Raw genomic sequence first — 25,995 nt, 5'->3', positions numbered from 1 at the left:
AACATCGGGTCACTCTGCAGAGGTGATCAAAACAGAAAACAAATCGTTGGGTTACAAGAAACTTCCCAACGGAAAGTACCATTGAAATTACTATAATTTCTACTATGTGAGCCAGTGGCTGATCACTGATTTAAAAGCCAAATATATTTTTAAGAAAGCAATCCCATACATACAGTTATGTGTTTTTGTGTGTGCGTGCGTGTGTATGTAATAAAAATAGAACATATTCAGAGAGAGCAATTAAAATGTATAGAGTCAAGAAGAAGGTTAGTTGTGAATAAAATCTGAAATGATTTGGAATACAGTCAAGAAGTTTAGACAGCAATCAAAATTGTACTAGTCTTCCAAAGTCTGGTTCAGAAAAGGGTGTAGGGGGGTTTGAAAGACACCCTGGCTAATACAGCATGTAGATGAAAATAATGTAGTTTAATGATTTGTTGAACTATTACAAACCCAAACATCAGTTCCACAGGACTAGCCTGATAATTACTGTTTTCCCAAAAGAAACTTGTAGATTGTGAACAAAACAAACAATTTAAACTTGAAACTTCAGCTTAATGGAGCTTCATTTTTATTGTAAAACCTTTCACATGGAAACTTCCTGATCAATTTCCTTTTGAAATGGTTTCATTTAGAAAGGAAATACAAGTAATACATAGAGTGGTATTTATTTTGTTATGACACTGAAGAAAATGAACACTCATACTAAAAAGGCAATGCATTTTAAAGTGAAAAAGGACTCTTTCTCATCTTGTGTGCACAGTTACACGGTGGAACTCACTGCCATGTGACAGCAGTGCCAGGACCTCCGTAGGACTCAGGAAAGTGTTGGACATTGCTAAGATGCCAGCTGACTCCCTGATACTGCTGTCATGATAACCATCATGGTATAGGGAAACACATGTAATGTATGTAATGTAATGAGTTGTATTCATACCTGCAAAAATATGGCAATATTTTCCAGACGTTGCAGTAATTTTGAATTTCTTGGTGATTTCACACTGGTCTCAGGGAGAATAGGTACCTCTGCAACATTAATCTTGTGTCATATTTTCCTTTATTACAAATGATTGATTTTTTTTTTTTCCTGGTTGGCAGAGTGCAGTCCAAGCCGCAGAATCCAGAAACAGACTGTCCCAGAGCTTGTGCCCACTCCCATCAGGGCAGGGCCTGCCACAGAGCTGGGATCTGGTTTCAGACTCCTGCACAATTTGTGGTTATTTAGAACCAACATTTTGGTTTAGGCTGGTCTCTAAATATTTGTTGTATGGTTTTATTTATAAGAATAATGATTCCATATTTATGGGCTACAGCATATAGTGCATCTAATGCCTGATCTCTTATTTTTTTTAGCTTTTCCTAACTTTCAAGTGCATTTTCACTCTTTAATTTTACACAAACTCTTGGACATTGGCCAGAGAAGTTCTCTGTAGTCTGTACAGTTCAGGATCTTGGCCAGATTAAAGTTGTCATCAATTTCACCTCCTTCTTCTTTTAATAACATCCCACTTTCTCCTTCATACTTCTAGTGTTTTTAAAGGTCGCCATTCTTTGCGTTGTTTTGCATTTTCTTGAACGATATGCTCTTTTATTTTGTCTCCTGATTTAACTGAATCTTATTTTTCTGCATGCTCTTTTTAAGCCCTTTACCATTTTAAGTATGGGCTTTCTGAATATTTGCTACCGAGCAGCCATTTTGTGAGATTGTGCTGGTGATCCCTTGTCCTACAGCAGCCCTGACTGACAGCTGCAGAGAATTTCCTTGGGGAATTTTAGAAATCTCTTGGTTTCTTCTATACTGAAATTTCAAATTGCATTTTCCTCTAGATTCCGTCAGTATCTAGTTGGAGATACTGAAGGCTCCAGCTTTTTTTTTTTTTTTTTTTTTTTTTCTGGAAAGACAACAGTAAAACATCAAACAATGACTCCAAGTTTTGCTACTTCAGTGGGGCTTGTTCTCCTGAAATGTGATTGCTAGAAGTCTCTGCTGGGGAAAGGTTGTGCTTACAACATACTTCTAAGCAAAGAGGTTACCTCAATCCAGAGATGGGAGAGTTTTTAGAACAGTTTTTGGTTGACATCCATTTGATGGGATATTTTCAGTTGTGATGGATAGTCTAAAGCACAGACTGAAGAGTTGCAGGCAGTTTTCCTGAGAGAACATGGTGAGATTGGGTATCAAGTTTACAAAGAAATCCTGTTCTGTGACACTACTCAGAACACTCTTGGTCACCCAGCTTACACTTCTGTAATGAGAATTTGTATTTGCCAAGGATGACTTCAGAGCCCAGCAGCCAGCATCTCCATTTTTAGCTGATGCAGCTCAAAACTGGAGCTGGTTTCTTGAATGTCTGGTCCTAAAGTGTATGTTGGCAAGATGTGTAAGTTTTCTTTTGCTCAGTGTTCTAAAAAAAATACAAAAGATTGTGAGATTAAAAAATCACTTTAAACTTTGACTCTGGCTGATATTCTTTCTCCTGGCTGGAGCAAGCACTAACTTTTGAGGGCAAACCCCCAGGTCTAAGTATACTAGTAAACCCCAGCTGCTTTGTACTTCTTTGCCAATACTGAGAAGCCATAAACCCAATTTAACTTGCTGGTTAAACTAGACTTACAGCTGTTTTGCATTGCTGAAGTGAGGCAGAGCAGCTGGAGCATACCAGTGAATCAGGGTGATTTTTTATTTGCTGGGTCTTGTGTCCCTTTGTTGAGTCTAATAGTTGTGTTTGCCATGGGGATATAGATGTGTAGTATTTCCATGTCCTGCTGGCCTTATACTCAGCCTTTGTTTTGGTAAGGGCAGCCATCCGCTTGGGTGTATTTTACAAGCTTTGCTGGTTCAAGTAATTTCATCAAAACACCTTATAAAACTATAATTTAGGAGGATGAAGAAGTCTTTGAGGTTAAAGTGTCAGAGGAATTCTTCACTTCAGATTCCGCTTGTCTCTCATTGATTTAACTCGTGACAGTTTTCAAGTCCCTGGATTTGTCTGTGCCGTATTTCCCCACATATGCAATATCTTCCAGTTTTATCTTTTTAAGTCTTGTTGATATTTATGCCATTTTGTCCTGTTGTGGTTTCATAAAAGGGTCTCAGGCTGGAAATTACTCAAATGCTTCTTTTGGCTGAGATTGCAATGCAGCATTAGTATGTATGAAGTTCTGGGTCTAGACAAACTTGTACTGTCCTCAGATCAGTAAATTCTGATATTGGTTACAACTTGTAGTCACTAATATTACTGGGGATTTGACTACACGATCTTCAAAAGGTCCCTGCCAAACCAAACAATTCTATGACTATTATCAGCAATAAACACACTACAAATTCTAGCTATATGTAGTTGGTAATGGGCCTGATGCCGGAAGAAGGTACAACTAATATGCTAGGATATGTGAAGGAATGGAAAACAGTTCAGGGGGACAAGCCAATATATAAGAAAACCTGCAGAACTCTTTTTGTGTTATTTGTTGTGTGAAGCATGTGCATATGGTTACAATCACCTGGCATGTGTTTAGAAACCTTTACTTACAGCAAGAGCAATTGCCAGATCAGCTGTGTAAAATGCTCACAACCATGCTAATCTGAATGGCTCTGTTGAACTCCACACTGCCTCATCTTTGCTGTGACTGCTATCTTTACCATAGCCAGACTTCTTGTGTAATTTTGAAGTTACAGAGATCTTTGTTTTAACTTCTGCCCAATTATTAATTACCGTTGGAAAACAGCTGTATGCCTGAAATAGTTGTACCAGCAGCCACCATACCATGGCAAGATGAACTACCACCCTTTCAAACTGTTCAGACTTAGCAAGTTTCTGTTCTTTCACTTTCATGGGGCCCTGATGTTTTGTACCCAGATTCCAGTAATGTTATACTGCTATATGCATTGTTCCCATACTGCTGATTTTGTGGAGTGGCAGTAGCTAGTTTGAAACTCAGAAATCTAAAAAGAACCATGAGATCTGTCTGCAACCAGCAGCAGAAACAAGGTGTCTGTTCTCTGTTAATTTCAGCTGAGTTCACAGGAAAAGAGAAAAAAGCGGTGTCCCCAAAATTTTCTCTGCCCATGCATGTCCAGGATTTTGCACCTTCTTTGTAGTCTGCAGATCCTGATTGCCAGCAAATCAACTGCAGGGGAGAGGGAAAGACCACCTGTTGCACTACATGTTCACAAACTTTGCAAACAAAAATAAACAGTTAAAAAAAAAAAAGCCTAACAGCTTGTAACAGCTGCCACATTCCACCCGGGAGAAATCTTTATGCTACTGGAATCTGACAGGATCGACATTAGATATCTACATGTATGCAAATTCAAAAAAAAAAAAAAGAAAAAAGAGGAAGAGAATAAGTCTTTTGGGGTCCTCTGGGTAGGTAGTTGTTTATGTACGTCATATTGTTCTCACTCCTCACTCCTGCAGTTTGCATTCTTTTGTACTTTGGAGTAAAACATTTCTTGAACGCATGAGCTACAAACTGAGTGGTTCTTGTTTTTTTGTTTTTTTTTTTTTAGTGGTTAAATATGGGGCACAGTATCCCTGCTGTGCTCCAGCTGCAGAGAAAATTCTGCTGAAGATCCATGTATGAATTTGCTTAGGAAATTAATATCTTTTAGTGTCTCGCATACCAGTTTGCCTCTTGTATTGGACTGACAAAAAAGCGGGGAATGTACATGAAGAATACTAGGCAGCTGAGCTGTAGTAAGAAGTCAGACAGTAGCAGCTTGCTGTTTTGTACACGCAGGTTCTGATCCTAGAACACATTGTGCTGGTGCAGGAGGCTGGTTGGAGTTATTTTCCAGCATCTTGGGGCACTCCGTGGGGATGCTGACCTCAGAGTCAACATGCCTGTGAGAATGGTGTTTCCTTCCTATCTGCCAACAAGAAGCCTGGGAATTTCTGGATGAAAAGAAATCATGAGCTGAGGATTTCCAGGGCAATCTGGAGACAGTAAAAATAGGAAAGGGATTAAGAAAGAAAAAATCTGAACTAGTTTAGTGTTCTCTTCGTAATCTCAGCAATGGCCACAATATTCCTGGGAGCTCTGAAAGTGACCCTGTGGTCTTCTTGGTAGGCTCAAAGGTTGCTGAAAGTATTGAGAAATTTCCTCTCCTCCAGGTCTAACACTGCTAAACTGAAGTAGCAGGATACGTGGTCAGTGTGGCAAGAAGGGATTATGGGAAGCCACCTAGTAGGGTAGTAGAAAGGGAACAGTATTTTTGCACACAGACAGTGAAAGAGAGCTATGCTCTCTTTTGCAAGAGTCTGTCTCTTTTTGACAGATCGGGGGATTTTATGATGAGTGTGATGAAACACTGTCACGGGTTGCCCAGAGAGGTGGCAGATGCCCTATCCCTGGGGCCAGGCTGAACAGGGCTCTGAGCAACCTGATCTGGTTGAAGATGTCCCTGCTCATTGCAGGGGGGTTGGACTAGATTATCTTTGAAGATCACTTCCAACCCAAACTATTCTGTGATTCTATCAGAAAAAAAAAAAAGAACATAAGGAAGAGAGAAAATGAGTGGAAATGAATGGGTTTAGAAGAGATTTGCAAGAAGAGGGAAGTGAAAGAGGCAGAGTGATATGAACTGTGCGATCAGCAAGAGCTTTGGAGATGTTCACCTCAATAGCTATGGTGCAGCAGGAAGGGGTCTTCTTCAAGCAGACAGGTGACTGGAAGTACTTTGTAAAGAAGGGTAGGTAAGATCAGAAGGTGCAAGTTCATGCATGTCTGTAAAAGCAATGACGAACACTTTGTCCTGAGACTGTCTCAACTGAAAGTCCAGTGGAATACTGTAGGTTTAGAAGCCTCAGTTGCATCTCACTTTCGCTAGTTGCCAGCAATGGATGAGCTTGGTTTTGAACTGTACTTTCTTAAGAACTGTACTGTATCCTAGCGAGAGAAAAACATAAAACTGTTTCAATTGCTACTTACCTAAGATATGCCCAAAAGTGCCACAGATTGCAACCTAGCAAGGTTGCAAAAGCAGAGAATCTTATATTGTCACTTTGGGGTACTGAATGGTTGGTTAGAGACTGATGTATCATTAATTAGTGAATGTCTTTTGCAATTTTTTATTTGTGCCAGCATGGCAAATTATATCCAAGAACGTGGCTCTCCTTCCACTTCTGTCATTGTAAAGAAAACCCTCCAAAACTCTGTTAAAGTCAGTGAAGTGACATTGGCATGCAATCAGTCAGAGGGGGCTTTGGTCTCTGATATTTTTCTGCAGCATGCAATTTCGGTCAATTCCCAGGGTTCCCCAAGACTCCAGCCACATGCCCAGTTTGAGAGGCTGTCCAGGAAATGCTGGAATGATGCCGGGACAGCATCTAGCCAGGTGCCATCTATTGGCCATTTACCATACTACTTCAGAGGATGCACAGTTTCTGAGTGCCTCAACCAAGCACAGATGATGTGGCCTAGAAGTCTTTTTAAATGCAAACCTATAGGTTAGTACCTCATGCAGGGAGTACCTTCATGCTGGAAGCTTTTCCCTAGGTCCAGTATCTTCAGAACTCCTCTGTAGTTTTCCTATACTTTATTAGTACCTCAGAGAAGATGTAAGACTTTTGGTTAATGCTTCAGCTCTTACAGTGATCTGTGAAGTAGTCTTGCTTTTTGTTGAAGTAAAAACTGGTTAATCATCACTAGGAAAACAAATGACCTAAGCGTAGAGACCCCTACTCAGGCTTACCTGTACCAACATTTTCAGGTAGAAAAATTTGAGCTAGAGGAAGCAGATAAGGGTCAGTTTGGTCCTGCATCACCGGGCTCCTGAAGCAGGGAGTAAACGTCTCAGCCCTTCTGTACTCTCAGATTAATTCTCTCTCATGGTCACAGAATAATCCCAGCAGGTTATCTCATATTATCTGGAATCAGCTTGTGTCTAGGATATCAGTTTTTAGTGTAGTACTGGTTGCCATGGAACAATCCTCTGTTGGTAGGTTTGTGCTACTCCTTTAGAGGGTTGGACCTATTATTGTTCCAGCCCAACTTGGAAGTCAGTGGGGGACATAAAGGACCCCATATTTGAAGTGAATTGGGAGCAACACATACTGAACCTTTCTAATGTACTACAGAATTTATGCTTCGTACAGCCAGATTGTCTAAATTGTTGGCAAAGTTCACTAAAACATCCTTCAAGCAAGTACACTATCCAACGACATATTCACCTGCAGTTCTCATAGAAGATAAAGGCTTCCTGATTGCACCAGGGCTGTAAGCTTTTCATATACTATCAAGCCGAACAGTTTATGTCCATACCACTGCAGCAGTGTGAATTTTCCGGAAATTTTCCCATGTGGCAGGAGGTGGGGCTGGTGGTTCTCCAGGTGGCGTCTTCACCCCCAGCCACTTCTTTACTATGGCCCTCTGCTCTGGTGAGCAAGCTGCTCCAGGAGATCCTGTCTCTCTGAAGCACTGTAAATATGACACTCAGCCTGCACATCCTCAGGGTTATTAAAACGTTTCTGGCACTTCATTGTACAGAAGGAATTTTAGCTGGGGTGATTTGATCACATTTTTAACACAGTTTGTTACTTTTTGTCTCCTCGAATTTCCCCTTCAGAGATATCTCTTTATTTGTTGAAGTGCAGAGAAAACTTACAAATAGCTGTTTTCTTACTTCACTATGATGCTTGTATTTAGGTGATCAATGAGGACAATCTAAACTACTGTTTCTGTATCATGTTTGAAATCTACAAAGCTCTTCTTGAACCATTTGCCTGAGTGCTTCACATCACTTTATTCCTCTGTCAATCCTCTATACAGTGCTAGTGCCAATGTGTTAAAAATCAGGTTCAAAACATAAGCACATTGCCTTGCAGAATGTATAGTGAATTATTTTGGTGTAACATCGGTGTGTACTGTGTTGCAAAACAACACTGCTATTTGCAAAATTCTGGCATAGTTGTACTGTATGAGAGCTAGGACCACATATATACCATATCTAACTAATCCATAAATTAGCTATTTTTGCAAAGAAATGGCCATCTCATTCAACATGCCAACCTGGACTTTTAAACTAGTCAAACCTCATGTTTTTGTTTGTTTGCTTATTTTTTGAGCAAGATTTCTTCTTCGTCTCCCCCGTAAAGAGAGGTGGTTGTCTCATGCTCTTTTCTGCAGTTTGCTTCAGTTTATTTCCTTGATAACCTATTCCATATGTTTACTATCTCCCCTTTTTTTCCTTCAGTAGCCTAGAGCATTTTCCTCACCAAAAGCTGCATGGTTATTTTCTCAGGAAATATCATTGTTCCAAAAAATATATTATAGAAGCAAACAAAACACATCTCCAAAATGGTGCTGCCAAATAACGAAATTAAAAAATGCTCATTATTTTTGATGACAAGGATATTAAAAGAAAAAAAACAATGTTGTTTAAAAATAACCATCTCTTCAATAATAGCATGGGAGGATATTCAATTAGTGGAATGTAGTTTTCCAGTGAGCTCATCTAATCTTGGATTGAAAAGAAGGGTTGAATTATTTTTTTAATTTCTATTTTATCATCTGTATTTTTTACTCCATTCCTAGCATTGTGGTGATGTTTGTTACTATTCACATTTTATGTTGAGGGTCCTTTTTTCAGCTGTTTCTAAAACTTCACGAAAATGCCAGATGTCATGGTGGAAACCCAAAGCCCCAAACCAGACCATAAATCACAACAACCTATAAATTTACATGCGTGTGTACATATATATATATATATGGCCATTACACTGTTCTTTAGCACCACCCTTGTTGGTTTTCCTCTTCCCTCCCTTTACCACTCACAGCAGGTAGAGCTGAAGTGTCTTACCTGGTGTGTTTACTTTGCAGATTCAGAGCAGAGCACTGGGTCAGACACAGAGGTGCTGGCAGAAAGGACATCCTGCTCATTTGGCTCCCATTCGGACCTTACGTCTGGTGGCTCAGGCCCTCAGCCTCCTCCACCTTCATCCATGGAAGAGATTCAGGTAGAGCTGCAGTGTGCTGACCTCTGGAAAAGATTTCATGATATTGGAACAGAGATGATCATCACAAAAGCAGGCAGGTAAGATACCTCTGTCTGTCTAGTTAAAAACAAAAAAACAACAACAAAAAAAACAGAAACAAAATCAACAAACAACCCCCCCCCCCACTCCAAGACCTCCCAAACCCAGACTGTAACAAAACAAATGTTTGTTGTTGTTGTTGTTGTTTTTTTCTTTAAGAAAAAGAGTGCTTTTTTCTTCTTGACAAGCCAAAGGAACAAATATGTAGGAAAAATTAAATGACTGTCAGAATTTCACAGCTGTATCTCCTACTAGCTTTCCTAAGACAGGTAAAGTTGTTTCATATTGCTGTTTCAATCAGTGGCTCCAAAGGGGAGCTGGCAGCTGCAGGAAACTGTTGAGGATAGCCTTTCCTTTGAGCAAATAAATCAGGAAATAATCATTGTGCTGTTGGCTGTACTGAATTTAAGATAAGTTATGAATTTGGGGGTGAGCCATTTGAGTTTCCTTTCAAGTTCCTATAGCACTTCATGAGCCAGTTAATTTAATCCCAAATATAGCAAAATTCTAACTCACCTTTGCACCAAATGAATTTCTTCCTGCAGTTCTAAATAGATAAAATGTTAATGACTTCCTGTATCAAAAAAATGTGTGGGCTTAGCGTTTCCCTCTGCTATTGCAACTGATACCATAACAGCAGATGTTAGGAAGAGCCACTAATAAGTCAGATTATTTTAAAATTAAAAACTCACCCCGCCATGCCATTAGCCAAGGGTAAGATCTTCATTGCTGTCTGCTACTGAAAAAGGCTATAAATCTGATCACCAAAATCCAACTTGAACCTAGCTGTAAATGTCTAGATTCCTCAAACTATAAAGGATCCCAGACTTTTAGACAAGTTTGTGTTAACAGGATAGCCCCTGTTTTCATCTAACGATGTTTTAATTCCACTTGATGCGGCACAGAAGGAAGTCAGCACCACGGACAGAGGCAATTAAAGAGAGCAAGCCACGTGGCTGTCCCAGGAGCTGTTCTGCCCCTTCCACAGACGTGCAGAAAGGAATTTCCCCCAAGTTTTGGGGAAAAAAACCCAGGGGTTTCCTATTGTTTATAATTTTGTTTCCTCTCTGAGCTCTCAGATTTTGCCAGGTCAGATAGACTTGGTGTTTCGTGTTCTCATGAAGTGAGCACTATTCCCAAGAAGCGTGAGTAATTTGAGCAAAGTTGTATTGGACAAACAACCTAGATAATCCCTGACAAAGGTTATCAGAACCAGATAAGCTCCTGGTTTTAGATATGTGATATAACTGGCACAGAAAACACCTTGTATCAGGACAGAGCAGGCTGCTGGTTTTTCCCTTTTGCCTCAAATGGAAGAGACAAAGTAACTGGAATTACAACATTTGCTATTACGCATCACCTTTTCTCTACACATGTCAAAGCAGATAAAGATAAAATTATTATTATTATCCTCATTTCATGGGAGGTGAAATTGACACCTAAACAGATTAAGCGATCTGTTCATCATCATTAAATATCCCACTGGAAGAACCGAGTTTCTTGCTTCTGAGTTCATTGCCCTGGTGCCTGGGCCATGCTGTCTCAGAAAATCAAAATAATATATTGTTACTTGTTGGATTGACTATAATTAATTCTCTTGTGATACATGGAGTAGATAGACTTAACAGCAGCATAAATATCTCAAAGCCCACCAACAGCAGTGCACACTAAAATCCCCAGAGCTCAGTGACATGAAGATGATCTCAGCATCTCACATATTGCTGAATGAAGAATCTGACCTTTCTGGGATCTTAAAAAGCCATACCCTGATTACAGGTTTCTTTAAAAAAAGTCACCAAAAGAGTTGCAAGATCAATGCCACTGCAATTTTGCAAATAGTTGAACACAACTTCTTAGAAAAACCTTGGCAGTATTGGCAGGGCTCCTGGAGAAGGAAGGGTTCGTGAAAAAAATACCAAAACACCACAACAACAAAAACAAAAAAAACACACTGTGAAATATTTGAGGAGATATAACATAAAGAAATTAAATACTTTGGATGACTTCAAAAAATGAAAAAACTCTATTTGGTCAGACTGATGCCCACATACAAAAAAGATTCTATAGATCCTTGGAAGTTTTTAGGAAATTACAACATTGACTACATTGCTGTTTTTTAAAAACAAACAAACAAAACCCAAGCAACTTAAAAAAAAAATGTGTCTCTTCTGCCTTCAAGCTATAAACTCTTATTTGTTGCTTGCAACTGTCTGAAATGTGTATTTTGTCACTTTTCATACAAAACTGTTGTTCTGACATTCACGGAACTTGCCATTTGTGTTGCCTTTCTGACAAATATAGCTTCCCACATCACATATTATCATAGGAAACAATAGATATACATCCCTAATTACACAGTAACAAGAGGAAGCTGATTAAGAATTACTGTGAGAGGTACATAGTTTCTTCCATGTGGGTACACAATGCAGCTGAACTACAGTTCCAGTGAAGTACTGCGCCAGGAAAAATGAGCCCCATTTAGTGAAGAAGCATCCCAGAACCAAACATTCAGATTCACTTCCCCTGTTCAATTTTTTCTCTTTGCTTCTACCTTCTCCCGTCCCCTCCCCTCCCCGCCCCCCCCCCCTTTTTTTTTTAAAAGCTTTTATTTCCTTAGATTTTGGCTCAAAGGTTCTGTTCTTCATGTTTTGAAGGAGAAGTCTCTATGTGCTGTGGAAAACCTTGGTTGGTCTCTATTTTCTGATTAAATATCTCTTTCCCTATTTATGCAGCTGTCAGAGGTGTTTAACAGCACATGGTAAGAAAGATAACTTTATTTTAAGGATTCTAAAACAACATGTATTTTCATAATTTTTAGTAGGGAATAGATGTAGGGACACCTGTAAGGACTGTAATAATATTTGTCTTTCCAAGTTTTTTTTCTGCAACTCAATTGCCTTTGCAAGCTCCAGCCTTGATAATTTTTTCACTTACAAAAGACTATGTATCACAGTACAGAGTCATAAATTACTGTGCAAATCATATATTATTTACAATCCTAAATAATATTCTTTCTCCCTGAAAGAAGATGCTTGTCATTATTTGAGTCCTGATGGCCAACTGGCTCACCACTGGCTGCCCACACAAAATCTATATCACTATTAAATATATATATATATATATATATTTTTTTTTTTTCTTTTTTTTCTGCTTGATGATGTTCTTCTCCTTTACAAGATCCCACCCTGCAGGGTGAAATAGAAAGGCATTCTTCCCTTCCCTTCCCTTCCCTTCCCTTCCCTTCCCTTCCCTTCCCTTCCCTTCCCTTCCCTTCCCTTCCCTTCCCTTCCCTTCCCTTCCCTTCCCTTCCCTTCCCTTCCCTTCCCTTCCCTTCCCTTCCCTTCCCTTCCCTTCCCTTCCCTTCCCTTCCCTTCCCTTCCCTTCCCTTCCCTTCCCTTCCCTTCCCTTCCCTTCCCTTCCCTTCCCTTCCCTTCCCTTCCCTCTGTTTCTCTCCTCATAGGTTTGTTTTCGTAAAGAAATAGACTTTTGGCACCAGATTTGAATGCAAGGAAATATAAGGTATAAAATAGCAATGAGAACTTCAAGCAGCCCTGTAAACTCAAGCATATTATAAACACTGTGCACACTTAATCTGCAAACCTAAATCAGATTATTTTGCAGCTTCTCAACCTGATTTTTTATGAGTGCGAAATGACTACTCTGTTACTGTCAACAGATAAATTGTCTTTTACTACGATTGAAAAGCACATCCCTTCATTTTAGGGTTTACGTTCAGCAGATGTCACTCTTAAGCAAATTTAATCTTATTTAGGTTGTTGTTTACACAGGGTATAAATCATTACACTAAACGGTCATGAAATCTGTACATTAAATTTTGTCAGTCCTTTTAAACTATAATCTGACTTCTGCTCACTAAGCTATATGTATAGGAATTTTTTCAATGTCTGAAGAGTTTCAAAGAATTGCATTTGTGGTTTGAGACAACCTGCCTGGTACCTCTTAATTTCTTATTCCTTAATGGGGAATTGCCCTCTCTAAAACCAAAATGTGAAACAGAGAACAGATTTATGTTGGAAGGGATCTTTGAAGATCTTCCGGCCCATGCTCCTCTCAGAGCAGGCCAACTTTGAAGACAGATCCAACTTGACAAAAACTTCACATGTGCTGGCTCAAGGGGCACAGATAAGATTTGATATCTTGAGACTCCTAAGGGTTAGAAAACGAAGATTTATGATACTGAAAAAAAAAGATAAATCCAGTTTGGGAATAGGCATGTGATCCTCCTTCTTTGAACAGCTTTCTCCTAGAAAAATTGAAAAGTTTAGCTATACTTTTGTGTTAAATGAAAATAAAAAAAAAAATCAACAAAAAAATAATGCTGGCTGCCACAATTCAGCTACTTCCTTCTATTCCTGAAAGTTCTCAAACATGGTTCCTAATATCAGTACACTACTGTGCTGGCAAATATTATTTTGATCAAGTTCTAGAGATCATTATATATAATTTCATATCAATTTTCTTCGCTTTTAGAGTTTCAGAAACATCATTCTTGTTATGGAAGAAGACAGAAATTGAGTGGACTGAGGCACATGGCTGTTACAAAAATGCTTTTTAATATACTTCAAAGTGGTGCTAAAATAATTGTAATAACTTATTTCATATCACACCATATTTCCTCTAAAGGGCTACTGTGTGTAAGTTCACAGTCTAAGTTTAGGAAGACTGTTTTCCTGCTGAGTGGTAAAGCTAGTATATAAATAACTTGATCATCCCAAACTGTTGTTGATATAAAACCTCCTCTTAAACTATATCAGATGTCATCACCTGCTCCCTATGAAAACAGACATCCTTGGTGTCTGTAGCTCCTGAATACAAAGCTAGCTGATATCCTTTTAGACGAAAGGCTCTTGACTCTATATTAACACAGCCATATTCAAATGACCTGAGTGACTTCAAACCGTTGAGCCTCCATTTTCCTATAGGGTTAGTGCTTCCAGGGGGCCAAGAGTCAGCCAAGAGGTAACACAGGGCACAAGGGCTTAACTAGGATTACACCTGAGCACCTCCCTAAGTCACTGCTACTTGCCTATTTCTTTACCATTTTCCCATTTCTGCACAGCTGTGCTGCTGGACACCTGCTGTGACAGTTCCAGGCCACATGCTTATGGCAAAGAAACTAGAGTTACTTTTACACATGCAGAAAAAGAAAAACAGTAATAATTTACAAAACTTTAAAAGGACACTGAAACCTTAAAGAAAGCAGTGGGATCAGCTGAGCCCTCTCTGGTCATTTTAGAGATTAGCTTCTAAGCCTGTTGAATGGTCTGCGGTAATCTTTTACAAGGTATTTCATAAGCAAACAACCCAATAGGCTATACTGCAACTTTACGTTATGCTGCAGGTTTGGAGAGAGCTTCTTGGAACACACAGTGTTCAGTTTTCCCAATACAGTGCGCAGATTTAGACCCAAAGAGACTCAGATTTAATCCTGGGTTTCTCATCAACCTTCTGAAATGTGACCTACCTCTTAAGCTTCTCCCAAGCCACCTCTCTCCAATTAAGGAGAGCTAGATTGTAAAATGCCATATCCTGTACCCATTTGGCTTGGCAGATTTATTGAGCCATTGTGGCAGAAACAAGGTAATGCCCTCAAGCCACTGAAGATTAATCCATTATTCCTTTTATATCCCTGAATTGTGCAACTTGCACCATCCGTTGCACAGATCTGCTCTCTCCTTAAAGGGTTTCTGCAGATAATTTTTATGTCTCTTGTGACTCTGCGTAGCTGTGCTCCAGCAGCTGTAGGGTGGTGCTCTCCCACCCCCCATGATAATCACCCTTTTTCAAGGCAGATACAGTTACTAACAGGTCAGAACTTTCCTTCTCAGTGGCCTGAAATGGAAGAGCTGTGTGTAGAGCAAAGGCTAAGCACCAACCTCCTCCTTTCCACCTTCTTCCACAAGTGGCTGTATGTGCCCTGGATGGGAAATAATAAAATAGTTTCTCACGGTCACATCCCTTCAGTGTGAATGTTTAGAGACATGTTTGGAGATGATGACATAAACTTTCCTGTTTTCTTCCTCCTCCAAGCTGTGTCCACTGATAATACTTTGAGAAACAGAAATGTTGGGCAGAGATTTAAATCTTCTTCCCTGACATTTCACTAATCCTTGATAGATAGAAGACAGTGTGTCATGATGGTTTCTAGGGATGAATACTTTTTCATGATTCCTGCATTGGGATTTTAATTTCCCCTTTAATATCTCCTTCCATCCAAACTACCTTCACTCCATAAGAACATATTTACTTATCAGAGGAGCAGGATGTAATTTCCTGTGAGCATCCAGTACTTTCAGAGTTTCTCTTACTTAAGACCTCTATCTTCTGGGCAGAAATCATGTAATTGAGTAACACACTCCTGTAGGACCTCAGCTAAAGTTTTGCTCATTATAAGGGCTGAGAAATCACTTAAGTACAGATCAACTGGATACTGGTGATCGGAATTTTTTTAAAAAGAAATGGTGTTGTAGCCACACTAACACAGACAAGTTTTGTCATTAAAATAGTTCTGAGTTGTTCTCTTCTGAAACAGTTATCTAGCTACAAACACCTTCAGAATAGTGACTAGTACACAGCAGAGCTAAGCTTGTGCTCAGAGAGGAACAGGCAGGAATTCCTTATTCATAATTTTCTTCCATATTTCTACTCTTCTTTTCTCAGGAGAATGTTTCCAGCCATGAGAGTGAAAATTACAGGCTTGGATCCTCACCAGCAGTATTATATTGCCATGGACATTGTTCCTGTGGATAACAAGAGATACAGGTAAGCTTTTTAGGTGCAGAGGTAGGAACATTGTGAAAACTCACTGTCAATGAAAAACACATGCCATTATACAGGTATGCAAAGGTATGCTGGAGGAGACCACGTTGATTTACACCAACATAGCTGATTTGACCAGAATCCTCTTCTCCTTCTCCTTCTCCTTCTCCTTCTCCTTCTCCTTCTCCTTCTCCTTCTCCTTCTCCTTCTCCTTCTCCTTCTCCTTCTCCTTCTCCTTCTCCTTCTCCTTCTCCCCTCCCTTCCCCTCCCTTCCCCTCCCCTCCCTTCCCCTCCCTTCCCCTCCCCTCCCTTCCTCTCCCCTCCCCTCCCCTCCCCTCCCCTCCCCTCCCCTCCCCTCCCCTCCCCTCCCCTCCCCTCCCCTCCCCTCCCCTCCCCTCCCCTCCCCTCCCCTCTCCTCTCCTCTCCTCTCCTCTCCTCTCCTCTCCTCTCCTCTCCTCTCCTCTCCTCTCCTCTCCTCTCCTCTCCTCTCCTCTCCTCTCCTCTCCTCTCCTCTCCTCTCCTCTCCTCTCCTCTCCTCTCCTCTCCTCTCCTCTCCTCTCCTCTCCTCTCCTCTCCTTCTTTTTTATTTTTTTTTTACTTTTCTTTTTTTTTTTTGTTACCTTTCTTTTTTTTTTTCTTTTTGTTTCTTTTGAAAATACATGAAACAAGTCACTGTTTGTAGGTAAGGACTGAAATAGCTTAGGAGAGCTAAGTAGAGACTCAATGAAGGGCAGCACACAACAGAACTGAGAGGTGTGAAATGGCTTAGGCCGAAGGAGCTGTGTGACAGAAAGAAAAAGTGTCTAGGCAAAGCAGTGTTAGAGAAATTCATGGCATGTATAGGATGGCTAGATCAGGTTCACAAAATATCACAAAAGACCAGGAACAAAAAAATATTTTTTCCTCTAATCCAAACATTTGTGTTACTATATGGAATTTCCTATTTTGCACCATTTCAAACCAGAATTCTGTTTTATCCATTGTTGTAGTAGTATCTATTTGATTTTGCTCTTTCTGGGTGAAGACACATGTTTTGCACAGTGCATATTTCCAGAAACTACAGGGAATTTATTAATATTTTCAGAGAGGGCTTTGTTTGTGTGTATTTTTCAGCCTCTTACTCTGGCTCAGAGAGGGTTAAGGAGTTTAGAAGGCACATGTGGCAGAGTTTTACAGGAAAAATAACTGCAAAGGTGGTTTTAATAATGAATCAAGCCTGAACAAGTGGCTCGGGGTAATCTGGGTTTCATTTAGAAGGTAGGAGGTTGCAATAAAGCACATTCTCCCCTGACTGCAAATGAGAGCTTGGGGTGCATGTGGTAGGGTGGCAGGGAAGGAGGAGCCCTGGAAACATTCCTCCAGGGAGTGACTGACAACTTCACTTGGCCATTTTCCCTTCCTCTTTCAGGTACGTGTACCACAGCTCCAAGTGGATGGTGGCTGGCAATGCTGACTCCCCAGTGCCCCCGAGGGTTTACATCCACCCTGACTCACTGGCTTCTGGAGACACCTGGATGAGGCAGGTGGTCAGTTTTGACAAGCTCAAGCTGACCAACAACGAGCTTGATGATCAAGGCCATGTAAGTTAGAAGCTAATAGTGGTGCCTTCTGCCCCAGCCTCCCTCTTCTCAGGCTCAAAAGGGTGATGCTACTCCTCCAATGCTCCTGTGTCCTGCTGAGCATGCCTGCCTATAGCCACTCTCGAGAGTTATGGAGCTTTTTTCCCTACTTCAGCACTTTTCTTCAAAATGTTGCCTGACCCTATAAAGCAATAGAGCTCCTTTCTCCCTGTACGTAGCACAAATTTAATCTCATACATACTTGTAAGAAAAGGGTAATTTTCTTCATGCTGGTCCTTAACTCCATCACTGCTTCCTTGTACATCTGCATGTAGTGCAGAATATTTGAAAAAAATAAACAAATTTTTCTTCCTCTTTTGTTTTCTTTTTAGATAATCTTACATTCAATGCATAAGTACCAGCCTCGTGTTCATGTCATTCGCAAGGACTTCAGCAGTGATCTTTCTCCTACAAAGCCGGTTCCTTCAGGAGATGGGGTGAAAACCTTCAACTTCCCTGAGACTGTCTTCACCACAGTGACAGCATACCAAAACCAACAGGTAAAGCTTTGTGCCTTCAGGCTCATTTTATGTTGTGTGTTCATCAAAATATCAGTGTACTCTCTGTGTCTGAGACATTGGCTTCTCTAGGAAACATAGCTCAAGAAAAGTGTACATTTTACAGGCTCACTGTTTTTTCTTCTGCACAAAAAGAAACTGCTTGCTATGAGCTAGTACATAGACATGCGCTGTCTAGCTAAAAAACCATCTGCAGATAAGGTGCCTGCAGTTTTTATTGTGAAGTAAGGAGATGAGATCAACCATGAAGAGTTGTATTGTGTTCACTTTTTCTTGCTGCCTTGTGGTACAAAATACAGTGTCCTGTTGTGTAACGCACTGCAAACTAGTCCAGATCTGTTATTTCAGAGAGAAAACACATAGGAGTTTTTTCACTGCTAAAATGAAGGAAAAATTTTAGACAAGAAGAATCTCACCAGTTTTCTGACAAAAGAAGCCTTTGAGCATAAGCAGCAGCAGTCCATGTATTGCTTATGAATTAAATTCTCATGCAGAATACACATTTGATTCAGGTCTTGTGCAGTTCCCGATGGAGAGTGTCACTGTTGACTCCAGATACCGTAAGAAGACATTGTCATAGCAGAATCCAATCTGCAGAGGCCTTGAGTACTGAGCTTTGTTACTGATCTGCCCTTTTTCTTAAACTACGTGCTATTAAGAAATGTAATCTCAGTCCACAGTAGTGTTTGATTGCAGAATTCCCTGACTACCCCTGTTTTCCCCTAAGATATGATGTGTCTTAGAGGAAACTAATTACTAGGAAAATATGATTATTTGAGAATGTAAGCATTTGAGGAATGGCAAAAGACTTTTGGAAAGGTCTTGCTGTGGATTACACACATTTGCTCTCCCTTCTTCGGTGGCCAGTGAAAACTGGTTTCCTAGTTTTTAAGGAAGAGGTGGCCTGCTTCATTCCTTCTGCAGGCGTGCTTGTTGCACACATTGAGAGGTCCTTATATCTACCCATTCCCTTTGTAGTCCCCTTATGTATTGCTCATCTGTGGGAGTTCTCAGGAATTCCCATTAGACTTCATATCGCCTCTTGCCGTGCTTTCATCTCAGTGTACTCCTCTTCTCTTGTTCATGTACACACACTCCGTCTTACTCTCAGGTGAGAGGGGCTGTGCACATCCCATTTCCTCTTAATGCCATTCTCCTTACTAGGGTGGGGGTTGTGATAGCATTAGAAGGGACGTGTAATGTAATTTTTCCTAGCCATGTGAAACAGAATCTCAGTTTCTGAAGGTTTTTGTTGTGTTAATAATGTGTCCGCTTAGAGAGGTACTCTTGTTAACTAGAATGGGGGTACAAACGGGCTTGGAATAAAAATAATCTAATATCAAGCCTGTTAGGAAAATAGATTATACATTTTTTCTGCCATACATTGCAGAGGAGTCTTGAGTCAGAAATGGTACTTCTGGAGAATAACTTCATGAACTCAGTGAACATCATCATATCTGGTATTCTGGGACTGATGGACAGACCCATGTCAAATCAGTTTAGGGCAAATTGTCATATTTAGCCTATTTGTAACAGTTGTGAATTGTAACCATTTAGTGAATTGTTACAGAGTTTTATTTTGCAACATATAAGAGTGCACACTTGCTGACAATGCTCCCGCGACTGCTTCTGAATACCCACTCCTAACTTTTTCTCAGTCTGATCCCCTTGAATAGACTTAAATCGGGATCCAAAATGGATCAACTATTCCAGCATAAAAAAATATTGCAACACAATGGTGGATTTGCTGTCATTCCAGGACTGGAAATTTCCTGTCCCCTACACCCAAATGTGTGTACTCCACTAACTTTTAACTATAGACCAGGCATGGAAAGAGGATAAAGAAAGGAGAAGAAATGACAGGAAATAAACCTGTCATTCTTCCCTGATAACCTGATCTATAAGACATAATTACACAGGTAAGGGAGGGAACTCGCGCACCGACACTGTAAGCCACCTCACTGTAAAGAAGCACTGAAATTTCTTCCTGTGTCTCTGAATTCCAAACATTTGGGGATTTTGTGGGGAAAAAAAAAAAAAAAAAGCCCTGCCCCCCAATTTATATATATATATATATATATATATATATATATATATATATATATGTATGTATAATACCAGTAAAGGAGATTCTGATGGCTTGGAAAACTGCTTAATTAAAAATAAATTTAAGTCCCCTGAATCTGCCTGCATGCCCTCCAATGGCTGAAAAGCTTTGCCTTATTGGAAGAAGTGTCTCTGGAAACAATTGTAAAATGTTAGCAAATCCACCACAGGGATTCCCTCTGCTGTAATTCCATCCTCCACAGAACATATCTATCTCTGTACACACAAGTCCCAGGACAGCTGCAAAGTCAGGGTAGCGGAAATGAAGTTCACAAATTAAGCTTCTGCAAAAATAGGAGCTGCATTCCAGATCTGAGGTTAATATCCAGAGCAAAATCTTGGTTCTGACAGAAGCAAAACACCTGCAAATCCGCTTCAGATCAGTCTGTATGAAACCAGTATGTTTTGAGAAGTTTCAGCAAAAACACCTCTAAATTGATAGTATCTGGAGATCTTGTTCTCTTCCCGCTCTAGAGCCATGTTCTCCAGGACAAGGTGAGATGGCAGGGAGAAGGTCTCATGCTGCATTAGGTTCAGGAATAGCCAACAGAAGAAATGATATCATAGGCTGCAAGGTCAAAATCCCAATGTTATTTCCATATTTATCAACATGGAATTCGTGTTTAAAAACAAAGCAGGAAGGAAGATTCCCCAAAAGCACTCAGTCTGGCTGTCTTCTTCTTTGTTTACAGGAGGGGAAAAAAAGAAAAAAAAATTGTTTCCAGACCAGAAACCCTTGAAGGGTCACCCAGATGCTGATGAGAACAGCAGCACTTGGTACATGTGACCGGGTGGCCAGCTGCTGTCTTTAGAGGCTGTAGCTTGTGCTCTGCTTCTTCTTTTCTCCTTGGCATTGTTTGAAAGTCCATGAGTGCATCCATCTGCTGGTTGTCTAGTGTTGAGGCTGGGAAAACCCAGATACCAGTGAAATCTGAGCAGTATGCCTGCTTCCCAAACCACATGGCCCTTGATGACTTATATCTCCTGGGGTTTTGTACCTGGGTCCAAGGTGTGCCTCTTCCTTGGGAACAGCTTCTCAGCCCCAGTGCTGCATCAGGTTTCCTGAAGTGCCACATTTCTCCCTCTGGCACCACTCATTTGCTAGGCAGATAATCTGTTCATAGTTAACAGAAGGGCAACTTTATATAAGTCTGAGGAAATAGGTATGAAAGATCATAATGTAGGTGGCTTGGGCAAGAGTGGTAATCATCAGTTATTTTCATTTGTTGAAAGAAAAAAAAATTGGAGAGATCAACTAATTATCTTTTTCTTCCTTTGTAGATCACCAGATTAAAAATTGACAGAAACCCATTTGCAAAAGGCTTCAGAGATTCTGGAAGAAACAGGTAAGAGGAGCTTGTGTTTCCTGCTCATTTCTTCTCTGATGAGTGCACAGGGCATGTGTCTAAGGCTGAGGAAGGCGTTTTGTGATCCTAACTTAATTTTACAAGAGAAGTTTGCTGTAGACTAGTTCTTAAAGGAATTGGAAGGACTATTTTACCTTGCCTAAACAGAGCCAATGTATAATGATGGCTCCCTGAGAAAATACTTCTCAGGTTAGCCAGCTAGACTGACTGTATTTGTTTTCTGAAAGTCTCCTTCAGTGCTGCTCCTAACTCTGCCTGGATCCTGCAGTCCCAACCCCTGACAGGGTTTTAGATATTCTCAGACAACATATCTGCAAAGACAGCTTACCCCTTTCCTGCTTGGTGACATTTTTCTGTGACTGTAGTTTTTTGCTCTCATATATTTAATTTCCTGTTCACTGCTACATCAGTACTCCTTCTATTACCAATACTTTCAAGACTTTTTTCTTTGGTACATATGTGGGGGGTTTTTGTTTGTTTTTGTTTTTCATGCTGAATAATTAATTTGTGTTCTTTTCTGTTATTCTGTTTTTCTGTACTTTTCCACTCGTTGTTGAGAAATGCTATTAAAGCTTTTTTTAACATCTCTGATAAGTTCTTAGTAAACTGTTCATATATTACTGATATGGTGCCATGATATCCAAAGAATAAGGAAAAATAAATGAACTTGCAAAGATACTGTAGAGATTTTGTTTTGCTTTGTTTGTTTGTGGTTTTTTTTGTTGTTACTAAAATTAAGAGAGAGAAAAATGGAGGATTGCAGAATTGCAGATTATAAAACAGACAAATTGGTCACAGGCTAACACTCTGTACAATAATGAAAGAAGTAGGGAAATGGACCTAGAAACTTTTGCTTGTTCTTTATTATATGTAGAGCTGGCCAAAGGGCATTTTTAAATTTTAATTTTCACAGAAAATTCCAAAACTTGGGGCACAAATGCTTCATTTATGTTAGAAGAAAAAAAAAGTTTCTGATAGGTTTTCAGGATAGAAGTGCAAAAATGTTCTAGATTCAAACAATTTCAGTTTTTCTCCAGTGATGTCAAATTATTTCATTCTGTGTCACTTTTGTCAGGATTTTTACAAAAAGATTGAGTAGAACACCTTAGACATTATTTAGAACAAGTTATTTTTTTAACAACACAATACTAAGACAGGAAATTTAATAAAAAGACATTTTGTATTAGTAAAATACATTACAGAGTTATCACAAAAGACTAAGAAAGTTGAAACAAAAAGTTTCAACTTTTTCTGCCATTAATGGATTCAGCAGAGTGGGCAGCAGATCTAAATATTTCAAATCTAAATGACATGGGAATCCCTTAAACCAGTGTGACAAAGGCTTTAAACATTAAGTTAATTATACAATTAGACATATATAACTACATTACAAGAAGCCTAGGGTTGTAAAGCAAGGCTGTGAGCCTGCAGACCACAGTGAAAGTTGTGTGCACAGCTCTCATTTGCTGTCCTCATGGGCACTGTAATTCAGTTTTTACTTGCATGCTCCTCTTGTGTGTGTTCACGAGGATGACCACCTCATTTATGGTTTAGTATGGGAAGTATTCAGGGAACGGGAGATGGCTCTGTATTTCCCATCATCCATTCAAATGCTACACCCTTGATAATCACAAAGAGGACATGTTATTGACCTAGTGACTTCCTAACTCAGCTCCTCTTCTCTCATCTTACTGTAGCTATGCAAAAAGATGTTACCGCCCTTATTTAATCCCCACTGTGAGCATTAGTTCTGGTGCTTGAGGCACTTGTGTCTTTTACTCTGCTCTCCTCTCTTGCATGGGTGAAGAAGAGCATGTGCCATGGGTACAAGGTCCTCCCTGTCTGCAGAGATACAGCTACAGGGGAGGCTGGGCTTAGAAGAGGGATTGATGCAGTTCCAGGTACATGGTGGGCGAGATTAATGTGGAAGGCATTAATAAGGTCCTAGCCCAGTGAATTTGGACAGCTTCCTGAAAAGATTGGGAATTACTGATCTTTGTAGCTCATTGATTTAAGAAAGGGCAGGAAATTGCTATATGGCTGCAGCTGTGGGGAAGGCTCTCTGCTGATGTAAAGAGGAATTAAAATCTTTAAGGTATTACACATCAAAGAGAACAGCCTGAGGCTTTAGGAAGAAAAAACAGGCAAAGGTATTTGCAAGCATATATAGCAGTCAGGCGCTTGCCTCACAAGCAGTGGTCTGGCTAAGGCTGCACTGCTGTTGTCAACTAGCGGAGGACACAGCTGCTCCCTTGAAAGAGGACATGCACATAGATGTACACATAGGGAGGAGAAAAGCACTAAGGCCCAAGCCATGTATGGAAAGAACTCTCCAAATGAGACTTTTCTTAACTGTGCTGGCTGGCTCCTCTTCCACTTGTGAATTTCTAATCTCATCAGGATCACTGTCCAACAGGATTGAAGACTGAGATGCTCTGTAGCTTCCCACATCCTCACAACAGCTTTGGTCAGCTATGGTGCAGTGGACTCTAGCTGGAGAACATCCCGCTGAAAATGTAGAAACAGGGCAATAATTTAAGAAAAGGGCCATTTGTGAAGGAGGCAAGTGTAATATATGTCTAAGAGGTTTTCTGTATAAGGTCTTAAAAGGAAAAGTATGGGAGCAGCAGGGGCCACAGAATGCCTGAGGTTGCTCCAGAGCACCATATCCCAGAGTAATCTGGATAGAGAATTAGAGCCATGGTTAGAGTTTGCCAGCAAAAAATGAAGAAAAAAAAAAAAAACCACAACAGCAACAAACCCAAAACCAAACCCCCAAACAAACAAAACACCAAACCAATCCAACAATCTGCCCCCCCTGCAATCACAACCACCACCAAAAAAAAACCACAACCCAACCCAACAAACAAAAAAAAACAAAAAAACCCAAACAAACCCTAACAAACAAACAAAACCAAACACTGAAAAAAACAGAACATGATGGGAAAAGAGAGACTCTTAGGCCACTTCTTCCCTAATACATTTCCTTCTGCTTTGTGTTGAGGCTTTTCCATGGAATGGAGATGGATATTTTTTTCTTCACTCATTTCTTATTCTGACATTGTAGGGTTGACTATTATAGGGTTATAGGGTTATATAGGGTTGACTATTATAGGGTTGACTATTGTTTTTAGAAAGAGTTTCTCCTTTAAATCTTCCACTGCCATTAGCTCACTGCCTTCCTTCTGAGAGTGATCTGCCTTCATTATTGCAAGAGATTGCTAAAAAACTGCTGCTTCAGGACATTCTATCATGGCATAACTGCCTGTATTCTTCTGGGAGAGTGATCTTTTCAGGGATCCCTTCTTGGATCTCCCTCAGTTGTTTTCATAGTTGTCTCCCTTTCACAGCTGCCTCAGTCCTTGCACTGGGAGAAGGAGCAGTGAGGTGTTTCAGAGTGAAGGATGCAACAGCTCAGCAGCTGGACATTGTTTTGCAGTCTTTGAACCCTCAAACTGTGTTGACTAATGGTGGTCAGCAATCAGACCATGAACCTTGAAAGATTAGGGAGTTAGTCTGTGTTAGAAGGCCAAGTCTTATTTCTCACTTCTTAGAGATTCCCTTTATGTGATTTTTGGGTCCATCTTTGCTTTATCTGCAAAAACACAGGAAGCATCTGTAAAAGTGAAACAACAGAACTGGTCCTGATGGTGAAAGGATACCTAAATAATGTACATATGAGGCAAGTATTTCTTGGTTGCTTTCCTGAACTTCAAGAGACTGAGAACCAGAGTTTTTGACATGTGGAGCTCATCTAGGCAAATGTTTGGGTAGAGAGGGTGCAGGTTTAATGCCATGTAGCCTATTTTTGGAGACTGAGTAAAGTACATTTGACAGCGGGATGCTTGGGGGAGCTCCTTATCCAGGAGGAAGCCAGAAGGGACAACAGTCAGGAAACCCAGCAGGGTGATGGGAGAAAAAACCCTAAGCTGAAGGCAAGCAACACCACTTTCTTTTCAGATGTGGGCAACTGAGGTGAATAAAAGCTGTTTGTGTTGGAAATGCTCTTTGAGCTTTTGTCTAGTGTAAGAAAGCCTGGAGGGCGCTTGGAGCCAATAGTCTGGTTTCCCCAGTGAACAATCAAACGATGACCTGAATCCTGCCTGCAGTGGGAACGGGAAGGTCAGCCGTATGGCATGGATTATGGAGGTGCACAGATAGCTTGTACATATTTTTTCATTTTTCAGACAATGGAACTGTTTCATTTATTGCCTATTATTAAAAGTTTATAGCACTAAAAATAAAAAAAATGAATGAAAAAGAGAGAGCAAATTTTGGATACCTTTTAAAGGACTGACCTTATTAAAATAAAGCTGGCAGTGAGTCCTCTTCTGATACTTTTTTTTTACTTCCTTCATAAAGATGGTGTGAGAGGGGAGAGTTTATGGCCTGATAGACAGTTTGAAGTCAATTTTTCAGTGCAGTTCTTTGGAAGAGAGAGTAGATGCCACATGGATAATATTCAGCACACTTGGTACCAAGCAGCCCTCACCAAAGCCCAAAAGAAGTTGTTGAGCTGCTGAGACTTCAGAAATGTTGAAAACAGCATTTATTACTCTCCCAAAATGTC

The 25,995-nt window shown here is 40.2% G+C and overlaps 1 protein-coding gene across 1 annotated transcript in view; it reads left to right on the top strand.

The window, feature by feature from the left end:
* Nucleotides 1-25,995, top strand: part of TBX15 (T-box transcription factor 15) — a 97,202-nt gene that overhangs the window by 49,547 nt on the left and 21,660 nt on the right. Inside the window, exons 2-6 of the mRNA XM_005506255.3 lie at nucleotides 8,821-9,034; nucleotides 15,717-15,818; nucleotides 17,224-17,395; nucleotides 17,767-17,934; nucleotides 21,340-21,404. Of these exons, the coding sequence (XP_005506312.2) occupies nucleotides 8,821-9,034; nucleotides 15,717-15,818; nucleotides 17,224-17,395; nucleotides 17,767-17,934; nucleotides 21,340-21,404 (721 nt within the window). The remainder of the gene's footprint in view (nucleotides 1-8,820; nucleotides 9,035-15,716; nucleotides 15,819-17,223; nucleotides 17,396-17,766; nucleotides 17,935-21,339; nucleotides 21,405-25,995) is intronic.

This window comes from Columba livia, chromosome 1, assembly GCF_036013475.1.
Source record: "Columba livia isolate bColLiv1 breed racing homer chromosome 1, bColLiv1.pat.W.v2, whole genome shotgun sequence".
Lineage (NCBI taxonomy): Eukaryota > Metazoa > Chordata > Aves > Columbiformes > Columbidae > Columba > Columba livia.
Note: the sequence above shows the minus strand (reverse complement) of the source record. Positions and strands in the feature narration are given on the sequence as shown.